This window comes from Nyctereutes procyonoides, unplaced genomic scaffold, assembly GCF_905146905.1.
Source record: "Nyctereutes procyonoides isolate TBG_1078 unplaced genomic scaffold, NYPRO_anot_genome, whole genome shotgun sequence".
In the NCBI taxonomy this organism is placed as follows: Eukaryota; Metazoa; Chordata; class Mammalia; order Carnivora; family Canidae; genus Nyctereutes; species Nyctereutes procyonoides.
In genome coordinates, this window is record NW_026575035.1 from 26583413 (window position 1) to 26606357 (window position 22945).

The 22945-nt window shown below is 33.3% G+C and overlaps 1 protein-coding gene across 1 annotated transcript in view; it reads right to left on the reverse strand.

The window, feature by feature from the left end:
- SNTG1 (syntrophin gamma 1) overlaps positions 1 to 22945 on the reverse strand; it is a 732034-nt gene that overhangs the window by 33345 nt on the left and 675744 nt on the right. Inside the window, exon 17 of the mRNA XM_055318336.1 lies at positions 3976 to 4086. Coding sequence (XP_055174311.1) covers positions 3976 to 4086 — 111 coding nt within the window. The remainder of the gene's footprint in view (positions 1 to 3975; positions 4087 to 22945) is intronic.

Consider the following 22945-nt stretch of genomic DNA (forward strand, 5'->3'; position numbering starts at 1 on the left):
TGGCTTTTGTCTCTAAAGCCACTGTCTGGGAAGGGAAGAGTATTTGAATATTTTTAAATTAAAACTTTAAGATGAACCCCATTATGTTACTGAATGGGGTCCAGTAGTTTCTCTTGCAGAGATAATTCTCCATTCATTCTGTGATTTTGGTTATTTTTCATTCTTGTCAATTTGGCTAATTTTTAGGGTGCTTGAAAACAGATGCTTGGTTTCAATTGCTTTGCAGGTATTTCCACCATTTTTGAGGGAGGGTAAGTTCACTGAGACCATCTATCCACTATTCCACAAGACACTTCCCTCCGGATGATTTAAATTTTTGATGTACCCTTGGATTTTGAAAGTTTTGGAGTGCGATTTATTGATTTACTGATTTTTTTTAACTAATCAGACCTCAGTTTCCCTTTCACTCTGAAAGTGGAAGTACATATTCAATTTTAGGGAATTTTTGGGGTAAATTTTCTATTTTTTTCTCTCCTTTATTTACCCTTTTCTACTCATCTTGAATGCTACTTGTTCCAGTAGTGGATTCATACAACTATCTTTCATCTTATATTTTCCATATTTTATGCTACTGCATTTTGAGAGAATCTTTAGCTATAATTTCCAGCTTTAGCTGTTTCTATTCTGCTATAGAGTTTTTCTTTTAAATGTGATATTCACATTTCATAAAAATCACTATTCTAGTTCATAAGAACTAGTTTTTAAAAATTACTTGCAAGTCTTTCTAAGCATTCTGAGGGGATTAATATATATCCTGTTTTAGGGTACTTGTCTTGGATGGTTGCTGAAGATGAGATATTAACCCCTTATAAACCCCTATTATCTCTACCTCAACAAAAGCTCATGGGAAAGGAGGGATTGACTAGCCCTTGAAATCAAAGAGAGTTTCCAAATAATCATCCTGACAATTGAACCAGTGTTCATTCTCACTCCCTACTCATTCATATTGGAGAACCTCTTGAGTGGGAATAATTTAATTGAATTAATTTAATTGAACCATTTTTGGGTTATGGGTTCTTCTGTGCATTGATTCCATCTTTTTACTTTTAGGCTGATGGCAAAAATTCCCTTTCTACTTTTTCTCTACCTGTAACTTTCTGCCAATTTTAGGATATTTATGAACGTGTAACAGAAGTATGTTGGTATTCTCGTCTCCTGAGAAGGGCACACATGCTCTTATTATTACAAAAACCTCTGTCTTGCACTGGAGGATTCTTAGCCTGAACTTAGATAACTCACCCTAGATAACAAACATCATATTTATATGTGGAAGCCAGAGTTTGTTAACTACTAAGCTCATATTCCTACTACTATAGGACAATGACTTGTATAAAAATTAGGTAATGGTAAGGATCACATAAAGATAAACTGCATTATAGGCTTTTAAAAATTTTAATTGATATTTGTTTAGTTTTGCTTTATTTACTTAAACCTAGGACAAGTGAAGTAATAACTTATTTTCTTCATATCTTTATTCACCAATGTGTTCTTTATGTTTAACCTAAAAGTAAATTTTTCACACATTAATGATTATAAAGAAAATATTCAGAAATTGTTCTCAAAAGTCACAAAAGTTTTACAGTGTACTTATAAAAGTGCATGGAGACCTCTTGACACACAGCTTTCCAAATATTTCTCAAAACACTGTGAGTAGAAATTGTCATTTTGATCTATTTTATGTTGATCTAAGCCATAAGAAGGCTGATGTTTCTAGGTAAGATAAAATTTTCCTCAAATAACATGGAATTTTATGTCATTGATTATTTTTGAAGCTATGTCATTTCTTCTCTATTATAAGAATGTTTAAACAAATGATGTGAGAAATCAGATAAAATTCTATTTTTACTAAATATTTATAAACTATCAGTCATATCAAATTGTTTCATGCTTTAGCTCTCTGCTAATTTGTCAAAATTGTATATATACAACTTACTTTATAAAATGAAATACTTTTAAAAATCTATGGACTCAAATATAATGCTTTCACTTGCTGAGGATTTTTGGTATTTTACTAAAATTATTTTTCAGTAGTTATAATTAATTTATTATTTATTTAGATTATGCAATTAAAAGTGTACAACTGTCAACTATCAAAAACAACTATAAATTTGAAGAACTGTCCAAAAACAATGAATGAGGAATTTGGAATTAGAGGGACAAAGACAGCATCCCACAAACACATTTTGAGAATTACTTAATACCATGCTGATGTCTGTGATTACTTCAAAATGTGTCAAGATAAGATGGATTGATGTACAGAGAAAGGGATGGATACATAGATATGTGATAAAGAAGTATAGAGGAATGTGAATTATAGAGTTTAGTGTGTAGAGGGCGTTTACTGTAAATTACTTAAAGTATGATGTATGCTTGAAATTTTTCATAATAAAATGTTGAGAAAAGTGCTTACAATCGCAACTATTAAACAATGATCTAGTGTAATTTAAAAAATTATCTTGCTCCCAGGCAAGCATCAGTCTAGGCCTTAGGAATATGATGTTGTAAGACATATATTTTGTGCTTAAAAGTTCTTAATCCAGTGAAGGAAGACTGCTAGTGAACAATTTCCATGCAGGATGGTTATCAATATTACGGTATACAAAAACTTAGAAGAGTTATATAATATACAAAGATGTTCCTGTCCCTGTTTTGGGGACATCTATATTTAGGGAGAAGGCAGTGATGGAAATGTAGAATTGAAAATTCATTATTATTATTATTTTAGAATTGAAAATTATGAAGCAAGTTAGATAAAGGGAGTGGGTGAAATTATGATGCTATATGTCTAAATTGATGGGAGACAAACATAAAGCAAGACCACATGTAACACCGATGCTTTAGAGAAATGCATCAGGAAAAGGACCAGCAGAAAGGGATTATATCCACAGTTCCCTCTTTAAACAACCACAGGCAGAGGTAGTCAGGCAAGTCCAAAGATAAACCTAAGACAAAAATGGAGTATACACAGAGAAATTCAAACAAAAAGCTATGGAGAAAGGTTATGGGAGAAGCATGAACAGAAATATAAGGTAAAAAAAAAGTCAACTTGTTAAAAGAATGAGAGGCTCTGATGTAGATTTAAAGCAGTGTTATAGGAGATGTTTATAGGATGTCAGAGAAGGTCATTCCTTGGAAGGATTTGACTGTCAGACTAATCTCAACACCTGAATTTAATAAGTATTGGAATGTAATAGAATTATGCTAATTTTAGTCCAGAGTTGGAAAATTATATATGGGTTTGCATTTCCATACAATTAATTTTCCACTTTGGTGTTTATTATTTATCCTTTCTTCCACACTGGAATAATATTTATAGTTTATTCTACCCTAAACATTATTATTGTGAATTTCATTGTAGAATAATTAATTTAAATTTTGAATATATACAAATATATGTATTAATAAAAATAAAGGTAGTGAAACTTTCTGATGAGTTTAAAGCAACATAGTTAATATATTTCAGAATATTGAAAATATTTGCATGAGCAAAGCAAAAAATTCATTCATTTAACCATTTTACTAACATAAAATAACATGAGGAAAACATCAATTGGTTTAAAGAATATTTTTCTTCAGGGATTTGTGTTCATATCCAGAGAGGATATAGATAATAGCAAAATACACTTAGAATTTTTATTTTAAATTATTATTTAAAATGTGAAAAGACCAAGAAAGTGACCGTTTCAATTCTCAGAATATTATTTTAGTGTGACACAAATGTAGTTCATAAGAAATTAAAACTAGGAAATGCAATTAGCTCTGTCTAACTTATTCTGATTTATGCCTTTCAGTGAAATTTTGCCACTAAAATCTCAAAGTGATTTTATTCTTTTGGTCCTGAGGAATATTCCAAAGTATACAAAAAATGTGTGGTTTTGCTCTTCTGTTCTCCTAAATATTCTCTCCTTTGCTTATTAATGGCATTAATATAGTTGATTTATATAATGGTGGTTTATATGATGAATTTAGATTTACCTTTGCTTCAATCTGCTTAGTATCTGGATTCTGAAACAAAAATTTGATTTTGCTCTTGCCATCATCTGAAGAACCTTTAAGCTGAGAAAACTTATACCTCCAAAGTATAGCCTAAAGGGTAAAAGAAAAAGAAACACACAAGTCAGCACAATTAATATCTACATTCAACCAAGAAAGTCTTCTTTTACCTGGTAAAAGTTAATCATATTAAATTAGTACTATATCCCAGTATTAAAAAGTAAATTAAAATGTATTTACCAAAGGCTGTAATTTAGTATTCAAAATATCTTTTAGTTTCCAGAAATAACTTCAGTATCCATGAAATAATTATTTCAAAATATATATGCAAATAAATCAATTTGAATATCCTGCTTATATATTATCATGAAACCAAAAAAAACTCAGTTAAAGCATATGTCTGTTAGTAATACGCAAAGACATTTATTATTTCTTTCTTTTTTCTATCAATAGAAGTGGTAAAGTGATTTTGAATTGATAATTCTGTAGGTATTCTATAGTACTTTCTTTTAAAGCTCAAACTAATAATCTATAGCTTTATCAGGTTAAAAGACCAGCCTGAGTAAATAATTATGACAAAAATTTATATGGTATCCTCATGAGACCAAACTAGAATAAGCATTTTACAGAACTAATCCATTAATCCATAATATCTTAATGAATAGGTTTATTTGACTAAAAGCCATCTTCCAAATATTGCAGGGGCAAGTTTAGATAATATGAAATTTATGTTAAGAGCCAAACATTCCTTACAACATGACTAGGCACTTACTGTTTGAATATATAATGACATGGAATTCCAATGACAAATCCAGATACTTTTGTGAGAAGTATCCATTTTTTTATTGTAGAGAAAAATTAAGAAGCTGGTACAAAGAATTCTTATCAAACAGGTTACTCAATTTTAATATCTCATAAAATATGGTACATCATCACAATTACTGAACTAATATTGGCACATCATTATTTAGTAGGGTCCATCATTTATGCAGTTTTTCTTAGTTTTAACTTAATGACTTTTTCTGGTACAGAACTATACCCAGGACACCACATTACTTTTATTTTTTTGTGTTTTAAGCTCTACTTGTCTGTGACAGTTTCTCAGATCCTTCTCAGACTGTCCTTCACAACTCGAAATGTAGTGGTCAGGTATTTGACCCTACTGGAATTTGTCTGAAGTATTTCTCATAACTAGATTAAAGATTTTCTAGAATGTTGAGAATTTAGCAAAGCCACTGCATGTTATTGTCGCCTCAGCATCCATTTAGTCTGGCCAAGTAACCTGTAGAACCTTAAACTGACATTAGCCCCCTTGTGCAAGTGCATGAGCTAGAGAGCAGTCACAGTCACAAACATGTAAGTTCCTGATAAGACTCCCCAACAGCCCTTCTCATCAATAGAATCTCTTGTCTCCCAGGGTCTGTATGCCTTGTGCATCACTTAGATAAGAACCCTATGCAGCTTACCAAAACCTTGCTCTTTGAGTATGAATTGACCAGTCCAGTCTTAGCTCAGGAGTTTAAAACAGCAAGCACTCCACCTATGCACCCTAAAAAAGGCATGTGCCCCAGGTCCTGTCTCACTGTGTTATGCTTTGACCACCCCATGTGGCTTCTGAAGGCATGTCATGTCCTTCTTCCAGGACCTGTGAATAATAAACACCTGTATCTCAATTTCTCTTGTGGTCTGTTGTGGAACTGTGGATCACCATCTGGCATCCTGTGCTTTACTTAACAAATGTTAACAAAGTCAGAACAAATTCTGTCATTGTTTAATACACTTTGGGGCTCTGATGCTTGCTGCTTATAATTTTTATAATTGTTAAATTTTCTTTTTGAACTAATCCTTTTATCAGTATATAACACTCGTCTTTGTCTTCTGTAATAGTAACACAAAATCCATTCATTTTTTTTAAGGCTTATTTATTTAAGAGAGAGGAGGGATGGAGGGATAGAACAAGTAAGTAGGGTTGGGACAGAGGGAAAGAAGCAGACTCCCCAGTAAGTGTGGAGACTGATGCTGGGCTCAATCTCCTGACCCTGAGATTATTACCCTGACATCATGACCTGAGCCAAAATCAAGAGTCAGACACTTAACTGAATGAGCCACCCTGGCGCCCTGAAATAAAATATATTCTTATACTGGCTTAGCCACCTGCTCTCATTTGGTAATTATTTGTATGGAATATCTTCTCATGTCATTTTTATTTTAACCCACTTGAGTCTTTAGATCTAAAGTTAGCCTCTTGTAGACAGCATATACCTGGAGCATATTCTTTAAATCTATTTTGTCCTGAAGAGAAAATGGTAGTTATTGCTTAATGATAACAGACTTTCTGTCTGGGGTGATGACAAGTTTTGAAAACAGCGTGAGTCGTTTAATGCCACCAAATCGTATGCATAAAAGTGGCTAAAATAGAAAATTTTATATTATTTTAACACGATAGAGACAAAAGTTTAAAAAGTGATTCTGGAAACAATGTATCTCCAAAATCCACTCAAGATAAATGTTGATTAAAACGTTCACACTTTAAAAGGTATAATGAAATAGCAAAATCATAAATTCCTTAAAAATAAGGATGACAAAACTATCAATAATAATGACACATAATGCATTTACACAGAATGTTATTGACTGTTTATCTACTTATTCATCAAACATTTTGGGGAAATGGCTACTTATATTTAGCATTTTGCTTTTGCTTTCATGAGACTATACAATTTATAAAGAAGCAATATCTACATTTAAATTGTCTAAATGTTTCTTTAGATCTATTAATATACAGAATTCTCTAACAATAAAATTACCTGGGACTACTAACTTTCTGGAAAAAAAAAATACGAGTTAAACTTTTAATTCGTAAGTTCCTCTAAGTAAAATTCCTTACGTTTTAAAAAGTGAATAATTTAAACAAGCCAGATTATAGGAAAAGTACATAATATAAGTGAATATTGAATAACTTCAAAAAGAGGAAGTCCCAGACTTAGAAGTAACAAAAAATTATATAGTCATAGGTACAAGTAATGTATATTTACCAAAATGAAAAGAAAAGCAATAAACTTAGTGGCATGTAGGATTTATGGTATAGTGTAAGGAAAATTCTAAACATATAATAAATAAAAAGGCAAATAATATTATGCAGAAGTCATTCCAAAAAATGGAAAAACAAATATTATTTTAATAAATATATGTTCAATTTTACTAGAAATAGAGTGTAATAATAAAATGACTTAGCTTTCTCCAAATATTTAGTAAAGATAACTGAAATGATAATAACTAAAGCTAGCAAGGTTATGTTGAAACAAATATTGCATAAAATTGCTAGCAACAGTGTAAATTCTTTAGGATAATAATTTTAATATGTATTTTAAACCTTTCAAATATTCATATTATTTGATTGAGAAATTCCATTTCTAAAAGTTAACTGTAAAGAAATAGGATGTATGAAAAACAAAGGAAAGGGTTAAACACATTGTTAGTAAATATCAAAAATGGAAATTCTGAACATTTGGCTTAAAATAATGTTCATAAGAGTCATATATTTACATAGAAAAATGCAAATAATATAATGGTAAGGAAGAACTTAAGGTCATGAAATTAGATGAGATACCCATGTTAAAACAAAGTAGCTTGCAAAAGGCTGGAGGGAAAATGTCTGCAAAATATAGCATCTTCTGTAGCTCAGGGCCTGACATTAACCTACTATGTGGTATTGAAAAAAAAAAAAAAAAAACCTTTATTTTTAGCTTGCTTAGCTATATAATGAAAGGCTTTGACATTCTCAAATTATAATTAAAAATTTGAGACAATATTTCATATTTAGTCATTACAGTGTAAAACTGGAATTTATCATTTCAACTAGATGACTTTTCAAGGGATAAAAAGACTTTAAAAGCTCACTAATTTAAGTAAAGAGTGACAACAAACTTACTCTGGCTAAAGAAGGCATATTATAGACATATGAAGGAGGTTTGGAAACTGAAATATGGAGCATCAATCCTTGGCTGTGAGTGGAATACTTCAAAGATAATAAAGTAGTTAATGAATCTAATAATGATAGACTGAAAGATTTGTCAGTTAAGAGGTAATGATACAAAATTAATATAATAACAACTTTGGTGACAGATGGTAGCTAGATTTATCATGGTAATCACACCCTAATGTACATGAATGTTGTATGCCTAAAACTAACATAATATTGTATGTCAACTGCATTTAAACAACAATAGAAAACAATAGAAAAGGTAAATCAGTAGCAAAATAAAGCATGCACTTAACATACTTATCATTGTACCTGGAAATAGTATTCAATAAATGTTTATACGTGTTAAAACAAACAAAAGTAACACAGCAAATGAGAGAGAGTTAGAACAGGCTTGATAAACTGTGTGAATTGGTAATTCTCACAGAAATTCATTAAGGACAATTTGGAAGAATCTGAATCTGAAAGTATTACCAGCAAAAGTTTCACAGGTCTAAAAAGGGGCTTAATTCAAGAACTCTTCAGCAATTCTATTTCTTAATCCAATATTTTGTTTTTAAGATTCTGATAAACATTATAGCAATTATATTAAGAATATTAATGATGAAAAAGATGAGTAAACACCACTTTTTTATAACATGTTATTATATTGCTATGGTGAGTACAATGGTAGGTTCCTTGCAGCAGGCTCTGAGGCACACTGAACTAGGACAATGATGTTGGTGAGATGTGCATGGAGAGCTGGATTGTCTGGGGTTATTTAACAGACTCTGATGTTCTTAGGAATAAGCTGCTAGTGAAAACCGACAGAAGTGGTGTTCTTTGCCTCAAGAGCTTTCCAAACAGGATAGAAAGTAACTAAGATGCAGTTATAAGTTCTTTATAAAATACATGCAGAATTTTGTTGGAAAAGTAATCTTGCCTGATCCCACAATAAAACTTTAAAAAATATATGAAATTTTTGTCTCCATTTTTAAAATTCTGTCTTCAATTTAAAATTCTATGTGTGTGTGTGTGTGTGTGTGTGTATAGAATGAGATGAGGGTAATTATAAAGATTACCTCCTCCCTGATCACCTATTTTTGGTGCACTCTTCCCCATACACTGACCTAATTTCCATTACTAGTAAGATATTAAGATCTTTTTCCCTATTATAAAGCATATATCTCAGAAAAGGTAATGAATTTTTTTGACAACATAGTGAAATAAAAATAAATCCTGATCATAGCGCTATAAGTACTGGGATGTAACCAAATGTTAGACCTTATAAACCACATGACCTTGGGCAAGATTCTTAATTAATTGGAGTCTGAGTATATCCTTTTGTAAATTAGAAGTAGTGATACTTGGCTATCCTACTTTAAAGTGTTACTGTGAAAATGGATGAGATGGTGATGTTCATGAAATTGCTTTGTAAATAGTAGGGGTTTTTTTTCCCTATTAGTTAAAATTAACTTAGTAGTTTTTCCAATAGACAAGTAGAATATGGCAAATTCTGATGTGAGAAGGCCCCCGAACACAAGTAGCAATAATAGTGATAATTCTGGGAGAATACGGAAGTAGATATGAGAACTTTCAGAAGACAAAGACTGCCTTCTTGACCTGTCTGTAGTCTTCTATGAAAAAAAAAAAAAGAAACTTATATTCAGTTTTAAAATTAAAAATTTATTTTATCTTAACCATAAGTCATAAAATACATTGCCTTTTGAGGAAGCAAGTCCCAGTAAATGTCATAATGATTTCTCATTGCTATGAATGGTATATATTGCATAGACTCCTGATTCTACATTATACCAGATCTAGAAAATCTCCTCCCTCTCCATCTGCTCTATGACTTCCTTGTGTTTCTTCCTTTTTTTCTGCATAAAGTTTTAGCATATAATCCTCCTAAATTCAGCACAAAAAGGGTAGTGAGTAGTAGAAGAGTAGAGTAGAAATAGGGGAAAAAGAAAGAATTTTTGATTGTGAGTGCTGAGACACTTTATTTATTTGTTTGTTTAAAACATATGTTAAATATATTTATATTTATTTATTCATTCATTCATTTATTTTTAAAGATTTTGTTTATTTATTCAAGAGAGACAGAGATAGATAGATAGAGAGAGAGAGAGAGAGAGAGAGAGAGAGAGAGGCAGAGACACAGGCAGAGGGGGAAGCAGGCTTCCATGCAGGGAGCCTGACGTGGGACTCGATCCAGGATCTCCAGAATCATGCCCTTGGCTGGAGGTGGCGCTAAACCACTGAGCCACCTGGACTACCCCTTATTCATTTATTTAAACCTTTAATGACAGTATTTTTTGTCATGTTGCTTAATGCGTCCATCCAACTGTGCCCCTTCAGTATGTGATTAGCCTTCTCCATGGATCCACACTCAACAGAGAAAACCAAGTTTGTCTTTCACCACCCTCCTTTCCAGAGTCCTGATACACTGAAATACTGGCTGATATGGGAATACCACACCAGAATATTTTCCTGGTCAGCACAAATGGAACATGCAGGGTCCTTGCTAATAAAGTTAAGTGCACTTGGACAAGGAGTGCTAATGACAGCTTCTTTCTTCAGGTGTCATGAGGTGAGGAGGTAAGTACTCATTATCTCCATGTTCATGAGCTGGTTGATATAACAGAATGCATACTGCAATTTGTCTCCTGGTATCTGAGAAGAATAAAATTGTCAGGAAATTTGTTCGAGGGGTCATTGGGAAACAGGAAACTCTAGATCGTATGTACATGAAAGATGCACAGGAAAAAGAGGTTAAGTGGGAGTTCTGTGGGGTTTTTAGACACCAATTTGAATAGATAGAGGTCTTTTTTATTGTATGTCTGAAACTCTTCCCTCAACTCATTTTGTAGCTGGTCCCTTCTTACCATCTAGGTCCCACTAGAACTATCAAGGCTTCAAAAAGCTCTTTCCTTTCAAACTATTAAAAGACCTTCTAAGGTCTTCAGTTTCTCAATACCTTGTTCATTTTCTCCCCAGACATAACTGTAGTCTGTGATCATCCTGTTCTCTCTTTACTGTAATGAAAGCTTCAAGTCTATAAGTAGTTGGTCTAACTAGCTCATTCCTTAACAGAGTAGCTGGTATACAGTTGACACAATGAATCTAACTTTTGTGAAATATATGCATTAAGAGAGAGTGAATATTTAAAAAGAAAATTCCTTCTCATTCCTTTTATTATGTGGTTGTCATGTTATTGGAGAGGTGGGGAAAACATACTAAAATGAGAATTTCATTTAAAAAAAAAAAAAACATAAAATTTCCAACCTTAGAACAGGCAGCACTCTAACGGCCAGCAGGCAATAATTTATCTGGATTTGGCAAGCCTGTGGTCTCTATCTTCTCTGGATAATTTTAACCAAAGGGATCTGTTTGGGGTTGGAAAATTCTTGCCACCAGTAATAAACTTAATTTGTTGAACTTGATGGACATCAAGTACAAAATGAGTAAGAAAAAGAAAAGAAAACAAAATTTAAAAAAAAAACTACTAACAATATATAAAGACATTTCTGAACATTTTTAAAATGTGGAATTTGAACCAAAGACTTCATTATAAATAATCACAGACTGATTTTCACTTGCCCAAGTCTTTCCATGGATGACTGCTTCTACTTGCTCCTGGAGAAAAAGGAGGTCAAACATGGTCAAATACATGGTGAGGTTCATTATACATGGTGAGGTCAAATACATGGTGAGGTCAAATACATGGTGAGCTTCATTAGCACAATAAAGTCTGAGGACATTTTTAGAAGTGAAACTCATCTAACTAACCTTAACCAGGTAGTTTTTCTCATGGAACATATTTCAAAAAACAATAAAAATTGCACTATAAAATATTTAATGCAACAAGGTATCTGAAATATCGTGTTGATTTATTAAAACATTTGATAATCAAAATCAGTGTTTAACTCAACATATTTTTTGATTATATGGAATGAAAAATATAAAATGAATGTGGCATTTTGAACATGCATTAAATATTTTTAAGTGTAGGCACATAAAAGCTGCAAGTTTTGATATATTTGAAGAAAGAACAACACAGTGAATCACAGCATTTGCAATACTGTAGTGATAAATTCATTGAAGATAGCCAAAACAAAAATAGGCAGTAAGAAAATATATAGGTAAAACTTATTGACCAAAGTGTTCTCTCAATTAAAGATTATGACCAAAAGTGTGCAAAGCAATTATTTGCCTCTGACCTACACTTTATAATTAATACATTTTATTTTAAACAATACAATACAGGCAGACATAAATGCTAAGAAAAAACCTTGGTTCAATGCCATTTGGGGTATATAATTTAAGGTCATCGTTCTTAAACCAGAGCATAATCCTTATAAAATGTGCTTACAAATGATGATTGAAGATGAAATGTTGAACTATTATCAAGCAGAGTATCTCATACGAAGATAATGAGGCACATAGCATTAAGTCATATGATGGGTGAACACATGTACAGATCTTAAGTAATTTAAAAATACTTTGCTTAGTGCCTGGGAAGTATGCTGTGTGTCTGTTGTCCGTCAATGGACATCTTATTACAATGAACATAGCATTGCTCTACGTGTGCCTTTTCATGCCTGCAAGAGTGATGCCACAGCCAGAGCATTTCCATTTTCCAGATAATACAATTAAAGAAACAGCATATCCATTCATAATATTTCACAGCTATTAAGTGGAAATCAAATCTAAGTACATCATTCTCCATGGTTCATACTCCTGCTTTTATCCCAAGCTGCATCTTTGATTTGCTAGAATTCTTTACCCAACTAAATAAAAATCACAGACCCATTTACTGAGCATGATCAGTAATAAATGAACTTTCATTGCAAATGCCTGACTCCTTTCTTAAAATAGAGGAAAGACCTAGAGTCCATTTAGTGTAGGACACTAAACCAAGGAAGGTAATTTGCTGATTTTCTCAGATAGTGTATTCTGAGTCATTGTTTCTTCTTTATAATACTTTGCTAGTTTAACATTTTCCCCCTCCAAGTCCAAAGCTTTGCATAAGGTATTCATTTGTTTAAGACCAATTGCTAGAATTGACTTAAAATTTGGAAACTTAGTGATTGAGAGAACATTCTACATTTGTGTAATCCCTCAAAAAACAGGATTCAAAGCTGAATATAACTAAACAACTCAGGTTAGTGAATGAATTCATGTTTGTATAACATCAAGAATGTCTTAGATGCAGACTATTCAAAAGTATAATTCATTAATTACATATAAATGGAAAATGAAGATATGCAAATAATAATGAAAAACTGGCCTATTGAACAAAAAGAGACAAAACAGTCTCAAAAACAAACTTTCTCAGTTTTCTTCTTCCACTGTTTGCCAGCTTCAATTTTTCATGCTCCACAGAAAAATTTCTCTTAAAAAACAAAAAGAAAACAACCTCTACATAAGAAGGTAATATAAGCATCATGTCATCTAACTTATGAGTAATAGATGTAGGATATTTTACAACACAGAGGGAAAAACACCAGAAAGAATAATCTACATGTATTACAAGGTATTGCATAGACCATGTTAACAATTACAACAAACAATGCTTTGAAGCCAGGGTCTATTTTCACTCCTCCCATAACACCAAACCCCTGGTACTTGACATTTAATTCATGTTGGCCTAGCAATAACCACAAATACATTTTTTTTCCTTGCAAATTGCCTCGATGGATCTTCTAGGGAAGCAGTAAATCAAACCTTCCATTCAGCCGTATTTTCATTTTGCATCATGCTACGACTTCGGCAAGAAGCCCAAGCATACATATCACCTCTTGCCTTCCTTCTGTCCACCCTCCCACACCTTTTTTTGTATTCTAAAAGTGAATCTTTTTCCTTCTCTTTTTTTGTGGATGAGCTAGGGGTCCTATTTGGTGGAAAACCAGAAGAAATTTTCTCTTTAAAACTATTTTTCTTAACATATCTTTATTCTTCTCATCTGTTCTTCATTCGTGTAAAATTTATCCAAATTAAATGTCTTTGGGCCTAATTGCATTTTTACTTCAGTTCTATACTAATTTTTAAATCTTTAAGTTTGAACAGTGATGAACAGAGAGATAAAAACAGCAATATCGAAAGATCACAGAATTAGATGAAAGCTTATGGCTTTCATTTATTTCTTTAGGTGGTATTATATTCATCAATATATTCATTACTGGTCATTGAGTTAATTCTGTCTTTGAACTGTGCTTGAGTCTGGATCAGAGATTAGAGTTAATACCTCCACCAGACTTAATTGTAATATATTATGATAAGTGCTATGCTGGGCTATGCCTACAATTTTGTTATCAAAGAAGAGACATGTAAATCAGATGGGTGAAAGAAGGCTTTCTGGATGAAGATTTGCACTCATAGATGAATGTTAACTGTGGGAGTATTATGTCTAAAACCCTGGAACATGGAACATGGCTGAGTCATCAAACATTGCAGGAGATACAGGAGATACAGGAGATAATGCTAAATTGCAGACAGAAACCAGAACATAAAAGGCTTCAATATATGCTTACAAATACTGTCTTAAAGGCAGTAGGGAGCCACTAAAGTAATTTAACTAGAGAAACTGAAGACATGGCTGAATTTACATTTTAGAAGTATCATTAACCTAGCAACGTCGTGAAAGATGGACCATAGAGGGATGCAACTCTATGTCTTTATAATGCTTTGGCTTCTTGCCACAGTATCTTAAAGTAGCCAGTTCCAGATCTTTCTTTTTCACTAAACTGTAGACTTCCTTAACTGTAAATTTCTAGTGTATATCAGTGGTCAAGGCATAGTTAATGCATAAAAAGAGTGTGTTCAATAAATAAATCAAAAAGGACTATTTAGATAATATTGCAAAAATTCAAATGAGAAGGGATTACCCAAGTTAGCTAGCAAACATCTTCCGGATTTATTTAGAAGGCATTGTTGAGGAAGAGACAGGAGTATAGAAGACAATTCAGACTTCTTTTAATGACTAAGATAGGAATGCAAAGGACTCAGACCAAAATGGACAACAAAATTCAGTGCTGGACACAATGTGTTGAGATGTTTTTAACATGTAACCTTAGAGAGCAAGATGCTTATATGAGCTGCAGTTAACAAAACAGAAATTCATTATCATCAGGCCAGCTCCTAAATTAAAGATTGGCTGGAACAGCCCAAACTCAGAATTATCTATCAAATATATCTCATTTAAATTTATTCCCTTGAATGGACTATACATATAGGGATCTATGTATATATATTTCCATCTCATAGATGGAATATTCAAAGAGGAGTATACAAACTTTCACTTGAAGAATTTATTTGGAATAACAGAACTAAAAAAAAATTTAAAAACCAGAAAAAGTATTTTAAAACTCAGACTTTGTGGGTTATTTTGTAATAGATTGAAGTCATCAATTTAGTAAGTTGATGTACACCGAGTACTTATTTTAATCATATCTACATAAAATTTTTCCAAAGAATAATCACAGTGTATGTGAGAAAGGATGTACTAACATGTTTCCACATGCTACTGGACATGGTATAGCTATTTGTTATTATTAACATACTAATTTTATTTTGAGAATCTTATATGTCACATACATAATATGAAAGGGCAAGAAAATTTGGTTTTCTTGGTATGAATTTCTCAAATCCTTAGGGCTTTGTTTTTGTTTTGTTTATTGTTGTTGCTTTTTTTGTGGCAACATGATAGAATTCAGCCATACTTTTAGTTAATATTTCCAATCCTCTATACAAATGAACTCTTTTCTAGTTATTTCTTTTTTAGCATATGCATACACATTTGCCAGCTCAATGGATAGTAGCAGCTCTAGAGAGTAAAAGAAAGGTGTTTCCAGGGGATCCCTGGGTGGCTCCGCGGTTTAGCACCTGCTTTCGGCTCAGGGCATGATCCTGGAGTCCAGGAATTGAGTCCTGCATCAGGCTCACTGCATGGAGCCTGCTTCTCCCTCTGCCTGTCTCTGCCTCTCTCTCTTTCTCTGTGTCTCTTATGAATAAATAAATAAAATATTAAAAAAAGAAAAAGAAAAAGAAAGAAAGGAGTTTCCTGAGAGGCTACATCCAAGGTAATGTGTCTGTGCAATGTTATAAGACTTTACAGTTTCATCTCCTACAGGTTGCTACGCTGGCAGAAATGAAGCATGTTATTACAGAACTGCTAAATTAATACATAAGTATCTGCATATCTTTATTTTGAGACAGCACCATTCTTCACATTAACTAATTTGATTTCTAATATTTAATTTAGAACTTTATTGGCATGGACCAATCATTTATTCTTTTTCTCTCTGAGTATAAAAAAAATCCCAAGATTTCAAATAAATTTTTATTTCTAGGAATTGATAGTTTACTTTTTTAAAAAATTGTATTGAATTTTTAATTTTAATCCCTATAGTTTACTTTTTTTAAATATTTATTTATTTATTTATTTATTTATTTATTCAGAGAGAGAGAGAGAGAGAGAGGCAGAGACACTGGCAGAGGGAGAAGCTCCCTCCCATGCAGGGAGCCCAATGTGGGACTCGATCCCGGGTCTCCAGGATCACACCCTGGGCTGCAGGCGGCACTAAACCGCTGGGCCACAGGGGCTGCCCCCTATAGTTTACTTTTGATTCAAATGTCAAAGTCATCACTTGGGAAACAATTGCCTTCATTAAATTAGCAACATGATGAATTTCTTGGGATGCATACTCTTTCTTTTTTTGCATTGAAACATTTTGGTTTAGGTAAAAGGGCCATACAATATTGCAAGCAGTTGAAGAGAGTCTGTACTACTCAAGGTTAGAGAGGGCATATGTAAGTTTAATGCTTAAATGGATATACGTAGGATGGGATGTATGGAAGATCGCCCCTAGAGCCTAAATTGTATTTACCTGATGAATTTATAATAATTTCCTATCTCAGTTGACTGGTGAATAAAGCTTGCCTGCCAGAAATTTGTCTGTATTAGAGACCAAGAAGTGTCTCAAGATAAAAGTCATTCTGAGATGAGTAAAAGCAGTTACACAGTATTGCATGGTACAGGGAAAGCTGTTCAGAACTACACCTTGGCATTTTAAGTTCCCAATATACATTGTCTGTTTACCGTATCTGAATCCCATGGTGTATCACAGGACATGGGAGTGTGTTTTTCCAAGAAATGTAGAAAAGTCACTTAACCCATGTAAAATACATAGCACCAGAAAAGAAAGTATCCTTCTCATTTTTACACTGAACATAATAACCACACAGTGACTTCTCCATGGCTACTTTCATGAAAATAATTCAACAGAGGTCCTGCAAATCCACTCCTTTGCCAGTGTATTTCTTTTTTCCCTACACAGTTGCTCGGGTGAGAAGCTTCAGTGCTATAGTTAGCTCTACCCTCTCTCTCTAAGCACTACTGACGGTGCATCCTTATTATGACTCGATTCCCTGCTGCTGTGCATCCTCAAAGCCTACCGTAATAATCCCCACTCTTCTTCTTCTCCAAAGCATTCTCCACAAGGGTGTCGGAGTCATTATGCATCATATTACTAAAATAAAATCTGTTAGTGGATTTCCATAGCCCTTGGCACTAGGGGAATTTCATCCCCAATCTGCATCCTCCCTGTACCCAGGTCTATTGCGGTGTAACTTTGAGGTGCTCTCCTGTGTAACTGGTCTTTATCTTTGGTTGTGGCCTTGCGCTGTCACCAGTTCCAGCCACAGAGGCTAAAGAGGACTTGCCTATTAAGGCTTGTTCTCTTTTGCCTTTGTCATCTACAGGAAAAGGATGTACCAGGACTAATGTCCCAGTTCTGAGAAGAATGAGGAACTAGAGGTGAGTCAAATCACAATGCTTGAAGGAACCATCCAAACTGCAGAATCACAAAGGAGCCCTATACAGATCAGTAATCTGATCCCATAGTTGTGAAAACAAACAAACATTTGCTGCTGTGAGACAGTGAGTGTTGCCATTGTGTGTTACATGGCAATTTTGTGGCCACAGCTCACCAAGGGGACTGCCAAATCTTTACTGTGAAGACCAAGGCTCCTTATTATTTGGTGCGTTACCCCTTTTGACCACTGCATCCCCTCTTTCTCCCGCTCCTGCCACACTGAAGCTGTCAGTCAAATCACATCTCAGGGTGTTCACATATGCCGCTACATCTGCCTCCATTGTGTGGCTTGTTAGCCACTCATGACTTGTCTGTTTTCAGGTGAAATGTAATTTTCTCCAAGTACCATCATAGGTCCTTACCCTACCTTATATGCTTCTGAGTCACCCTGAATCCCCTCTGCTGAAAGCCATTAAGCCTATGACTACTTGCTTAATGTCTGTCTTCTCTACTAGGTGCCATGAAAACAGACCTTCATGAAAGCAGAGACTCACAAGAACTGGAATGTAGTGGATATATGTGTTGACTGATTGATTCAAAATTCTAGAAAACACAGTGCCACCGTGACATTTTGAGAATGGCAGCACAGTAGTGAGATGGTGCTAGTGCTGGTGCCCTGCAGTGGGCAGAACTACCCAAGCAGTGTGGGAGAAATATAAGTATCCATCTCACTGTGCAACACTCTCCATATACTTTTTATTTAAATTTTACAATAATCCTATGAGGAAGATGTCCTTTGCGTATCTGTTTTAGAGGTGAGGAAAGTAGGCTACAGCAGCTATGAGATTTGCAAAGGTCCTGCAGGTGTTAAGGATGAAAGGGAGCTCATTGATGAATTCAAGAGAATTTGAAATAGGAAGAAAATGTGATGGATTCCTGGGATTAGATAAAAAGACAAGGTCTGTGGTTGAGATAAAACCCACTGAAAAAAAAAAGAGAAAAAAAACCCACTGAAAGATGGGCTGGTCAGAAATAATGCTTAAGGACTTCAGAATCCATATTTGACAATTTACTATGTTTTTATCTTTCAAAAATCTATCTCATTTAATTTTAGAATAATGCTGCAAGATAGACACACACAACTATTATTATTTTCATTTACTATGTGATAGTTACAGAGGTTAATATATTATATCAGCAAAAAATTTCATAAAAACCAAAACTGATGATTGAAGGAAAGACAATCTAAAATACAGTGAGAAAAGTTTTAAGGCAGAGATTTTTAACAATGAAAAAAATTAATCCAGAGAAAATAAAATATATCAAAAGCCTCAGAAAGGAATTAAAATTTAAAATTTTAAAAGGGTGAGGAAGAGGAGAAAAAAGAAAATGGAAAAAGTATATAAAGCATACTAGGCAAAGAATTTTTGACTCTTACCTGTTTTCGTTCTTTATGTACTTTGAATTATAAATATAGGCAATAAAGTATGTGTTAGTTCCCACATTACTTTATCCTGTCTTTATATTACAAGAAATAAATGAAAAACCCAGGATTTTATCATTGTGTTGCATCTGGCTAATATACTGCTGGCATGAAAACTTGGGTTAATATCTCTCTTTTGAACATTTCCTTTAGGGCTATCTTTTAAATGCTTGAGGGTTAAAAAAAATTTACCTGATGGATTGTTTCCCTAAATGTCTGAGTTTGTTTTGCAATAAATGCAATGTTCTTCATTCTCCTAAAAGCAAAGAAGAAATAATTTCTCTGAAGAAGAATGTAAAAATTCCATGAAATAGAATTTGATGTCTTTGTCCATGTTTGGGGGCTGTAAGTTACACAATTGGGGAAGCAAAATGATTGAAAGATAGTATAAAAAGAAAAAATGCTAAGGTTTATATGAATATTGTAATTACATAATAGCATATATATATTTCAGATTTCTACTTATGTAGGAGACATTTCAAGAAAACATTCATTTTAATAATTTCAAGCTTTCCTTTTGGGCTTTTAATATCTACTTTGATTTGACATAGTTGCAATATTAGAGAAAAACAGCATAAACAGAAAAAATAAAGGTTTAATTCTATTTTGAGAGGTTTGACCCATAGAATTCATATTATAGTTATATAAATGCATTTTAGAAAAAGTCAAACATATAATGAAATGTGTGTGTGTGTAAATGAAGAACATATATCTTTATGAGAAACAATAGCTCAAAGTGCCTTAAAATTAGTGACCTTCAAATTATCCAGTATATATCAAAGACTCTTGAAAATGAAAAGTGTAAATAGAGATCATTTCCACTTCCTTTCAAATATTACCATGAAACACTGTAGAAACCAGAGTGTACTTAAAGGTATAAATGGATTATGGAGATTAAGATACTTCAGGAATTAATAAATTAACAATGAATTTAATTCTGAAGCACGATTCTTTGGGAAGAGAAATTCCTCTAATTTTATAAAGAACATTTCTAAACCAAGAAGGAAGTGATTTCAATTAGGGTGACATTGTCTTTTACTACACAGAATTTAAGTTCCTTAAAATGTAGGTCACCAGGCATACATGTGAGTCTTATAAATTTCCTCCAGATAATGTTTTCAAACTATAATAAAGTTAGTAATGAGTACAAGAAGGAAATATAAAGTCATTATAGTAGCTTTTAAAATATGACAGAGCTAATCCACTAGAATGTCACTGGGTAGTAGATGTCCAGGGGAGGGCCAATTTTGCAAATTCAGAACCCGGCTTTGCCCGGGTTTTCTCCATCTCAGTCATCTGCTGTTCTTTTGGGTTTGTGCTGCCAAACACATTTCTGATCATTTCCTTCATAGGTCTCAAACCCTTCAAAGGTTCTTCTATTCTTAGGATCAAATGCAAATTCCTTACTAGGTTCCCTTTCATAATCTGGCTTTTTGGCTGCCCACAAACTTGATCTCTCATCTTGTCTGATCTCAAATTCAATATTTTTCCTTACTTACAGATATTTGTCTGGATAATCTTACCTTTCATATTTCAATTTCCAGGAAGCCTTCCTTGAGGACCCAAGATTGGTGTGTGTGTGTGTATGTGTGTGTATTTATACCCCTACTGTATCTTTCAATAAAAAGCAAATATCAATAACTATATATTAACAAATGTTACTGCTGAAGTCTCTGTTTTTATGGGGAATCTCTTAATAGATATAAGTAATTAATACATATATGCATGTTTAAAGGGATATAATGACAATGAATCTCCTTTTGGCTATGGGAATCATTAGTACTGCAATATCATACTTTGACATATTAATAAGAAAACCTTTTCTAATGCTCAAAAGTCTACATTTTAATAAGGATGAAGATTACAAAGAATAAGCTGAGCTGTTCTCTACAGCAACAAACTTCTATGAGGGAATCTTGCCAACAACACTAAGGTAAACAGAAGAATGTATAGCCTCTTGCTATGTTGCCAATGTAAAGTGAAGTATGGGAAATACAGTACTATTAATGTGTCTTGTACTGTCTGGAAAATACAGAGAAATAGTTTTCCCTGCAGAGTTTCAGGCACAAGGGACAAGTAACAAGAACTAGCTTGACATTCCCAGACCTCACTGCTTCAAAACTTGTAGCAGTCTAGTGTAAACTAAGGTCATGATGACTCTCTTCCCTACCATGAGAGTCTCTGATATGGTCTTCTAATTTAATTTTTCCTTATTGTTTATTTCATTTTCAAAAATATCTTGTACAAAATGATAAATATGGTTGCTTTAAAATATATATATATATATATATATATATATATATATATATATATATATCAAGGCAGCAATTCTCCCCTTTGCCAAGGTACTGATGGTACAGAACTTGCTTTAAATCGAGCTCAATTAACTACTCCATACACCCTCCTCCCCTTTCTTGGAATCTGTACTTTATCATAAGACCTTTGGTTTGCTTCCAATCACTTCAAAGCTGGAGGACCTGATCAAGATGCAGTGCAGACAGACAAAATGTGAACAGCTAAAGGGTATCCTTGTATGGCTTCTATGGCCTTCCCAAAACCAAACATTTAAAAAATCTGCTGGACATATATTCTTAAGGATTCTTTCCACATGCATACCAAGTAGAGAAAATAACTTAATATTACTTAATTGTTTTGATAAAATATTGGAACAAAACATGTTTTAATTTATATATAACAATTATAGCTTTTTTTTTTAATTTAAAAATAACTTTTGGGCTCATTCCATGGAGTGAGGTCTCCTTCTTGCAGTAACACCAGCTCAGTGGTTTGCCCAGTACTCTTCTGGTGTTTGTCTGGTGTCTTGACATCATTATTAATAGTTCCCTATTATTGTGCAAGTGTCACAGTTTCAGCGATGAATACTCTGTTCATCATAAGCAGACAAAGTCTTTCCCTCCTTCCCAATTCTCAGATGGCCTTGAAGTTAGGAACTTCTAATAACAATCAGAAAATAGGAAGATGGTGATTACCACTCCCCAAGGCCTTTGTTTTTTTTCTGCATCAAGCTTGTAGTGACTAAAATCTCATTCTTGCTAAATTATATGCCCTAGATGACACTATAACAATTTGCTTAGGGTTAGCTGGCCACTCATTCCTTCCCAGCACACCCAGGCAAGGGATACCTGAAATTTCATATAGAACATCCACTCCTGGATTTTCTCCCTGAGCACACAAAGAGATAAAAAAGGACCCTGACATGGCTTTAGATTACACTATCCTTAAAGAAAAACTCTTAAATTCAGGCATTCAGAAATGTGTTTAGATGAATTTTATTTCTTTCCCTCTCATTTAGGAGGTATGATCTTTCATCTTCATGTGATAGTTTGGTGACAATTATAGCTGTAATATTTTCTTTATAAAATCACTATTTTTTTTCTAACCACTTTATTTTTTTAAGATTTTTTATTTATTCAACAGAGAGAAATAGCACAAGCAGAGGGAGCAGCAGAGGGAGAGGGAGAGGCAGACTCCCCATTGAGCAGAAGACCTTTGTGGGGCTCAATCCCAGGACCCTGGGATCATGACCAGAGCCCAAGGCAGACACTTAGCTTACTGAGTCACCCAGGTGACCTCACTTTAATTATTTTTGAAGTTATTTATTACATTGATTTAATGAATGAAATTGAGTAATAATTAAATTAAATTGTGTTAAATTAATTTAATACTCAT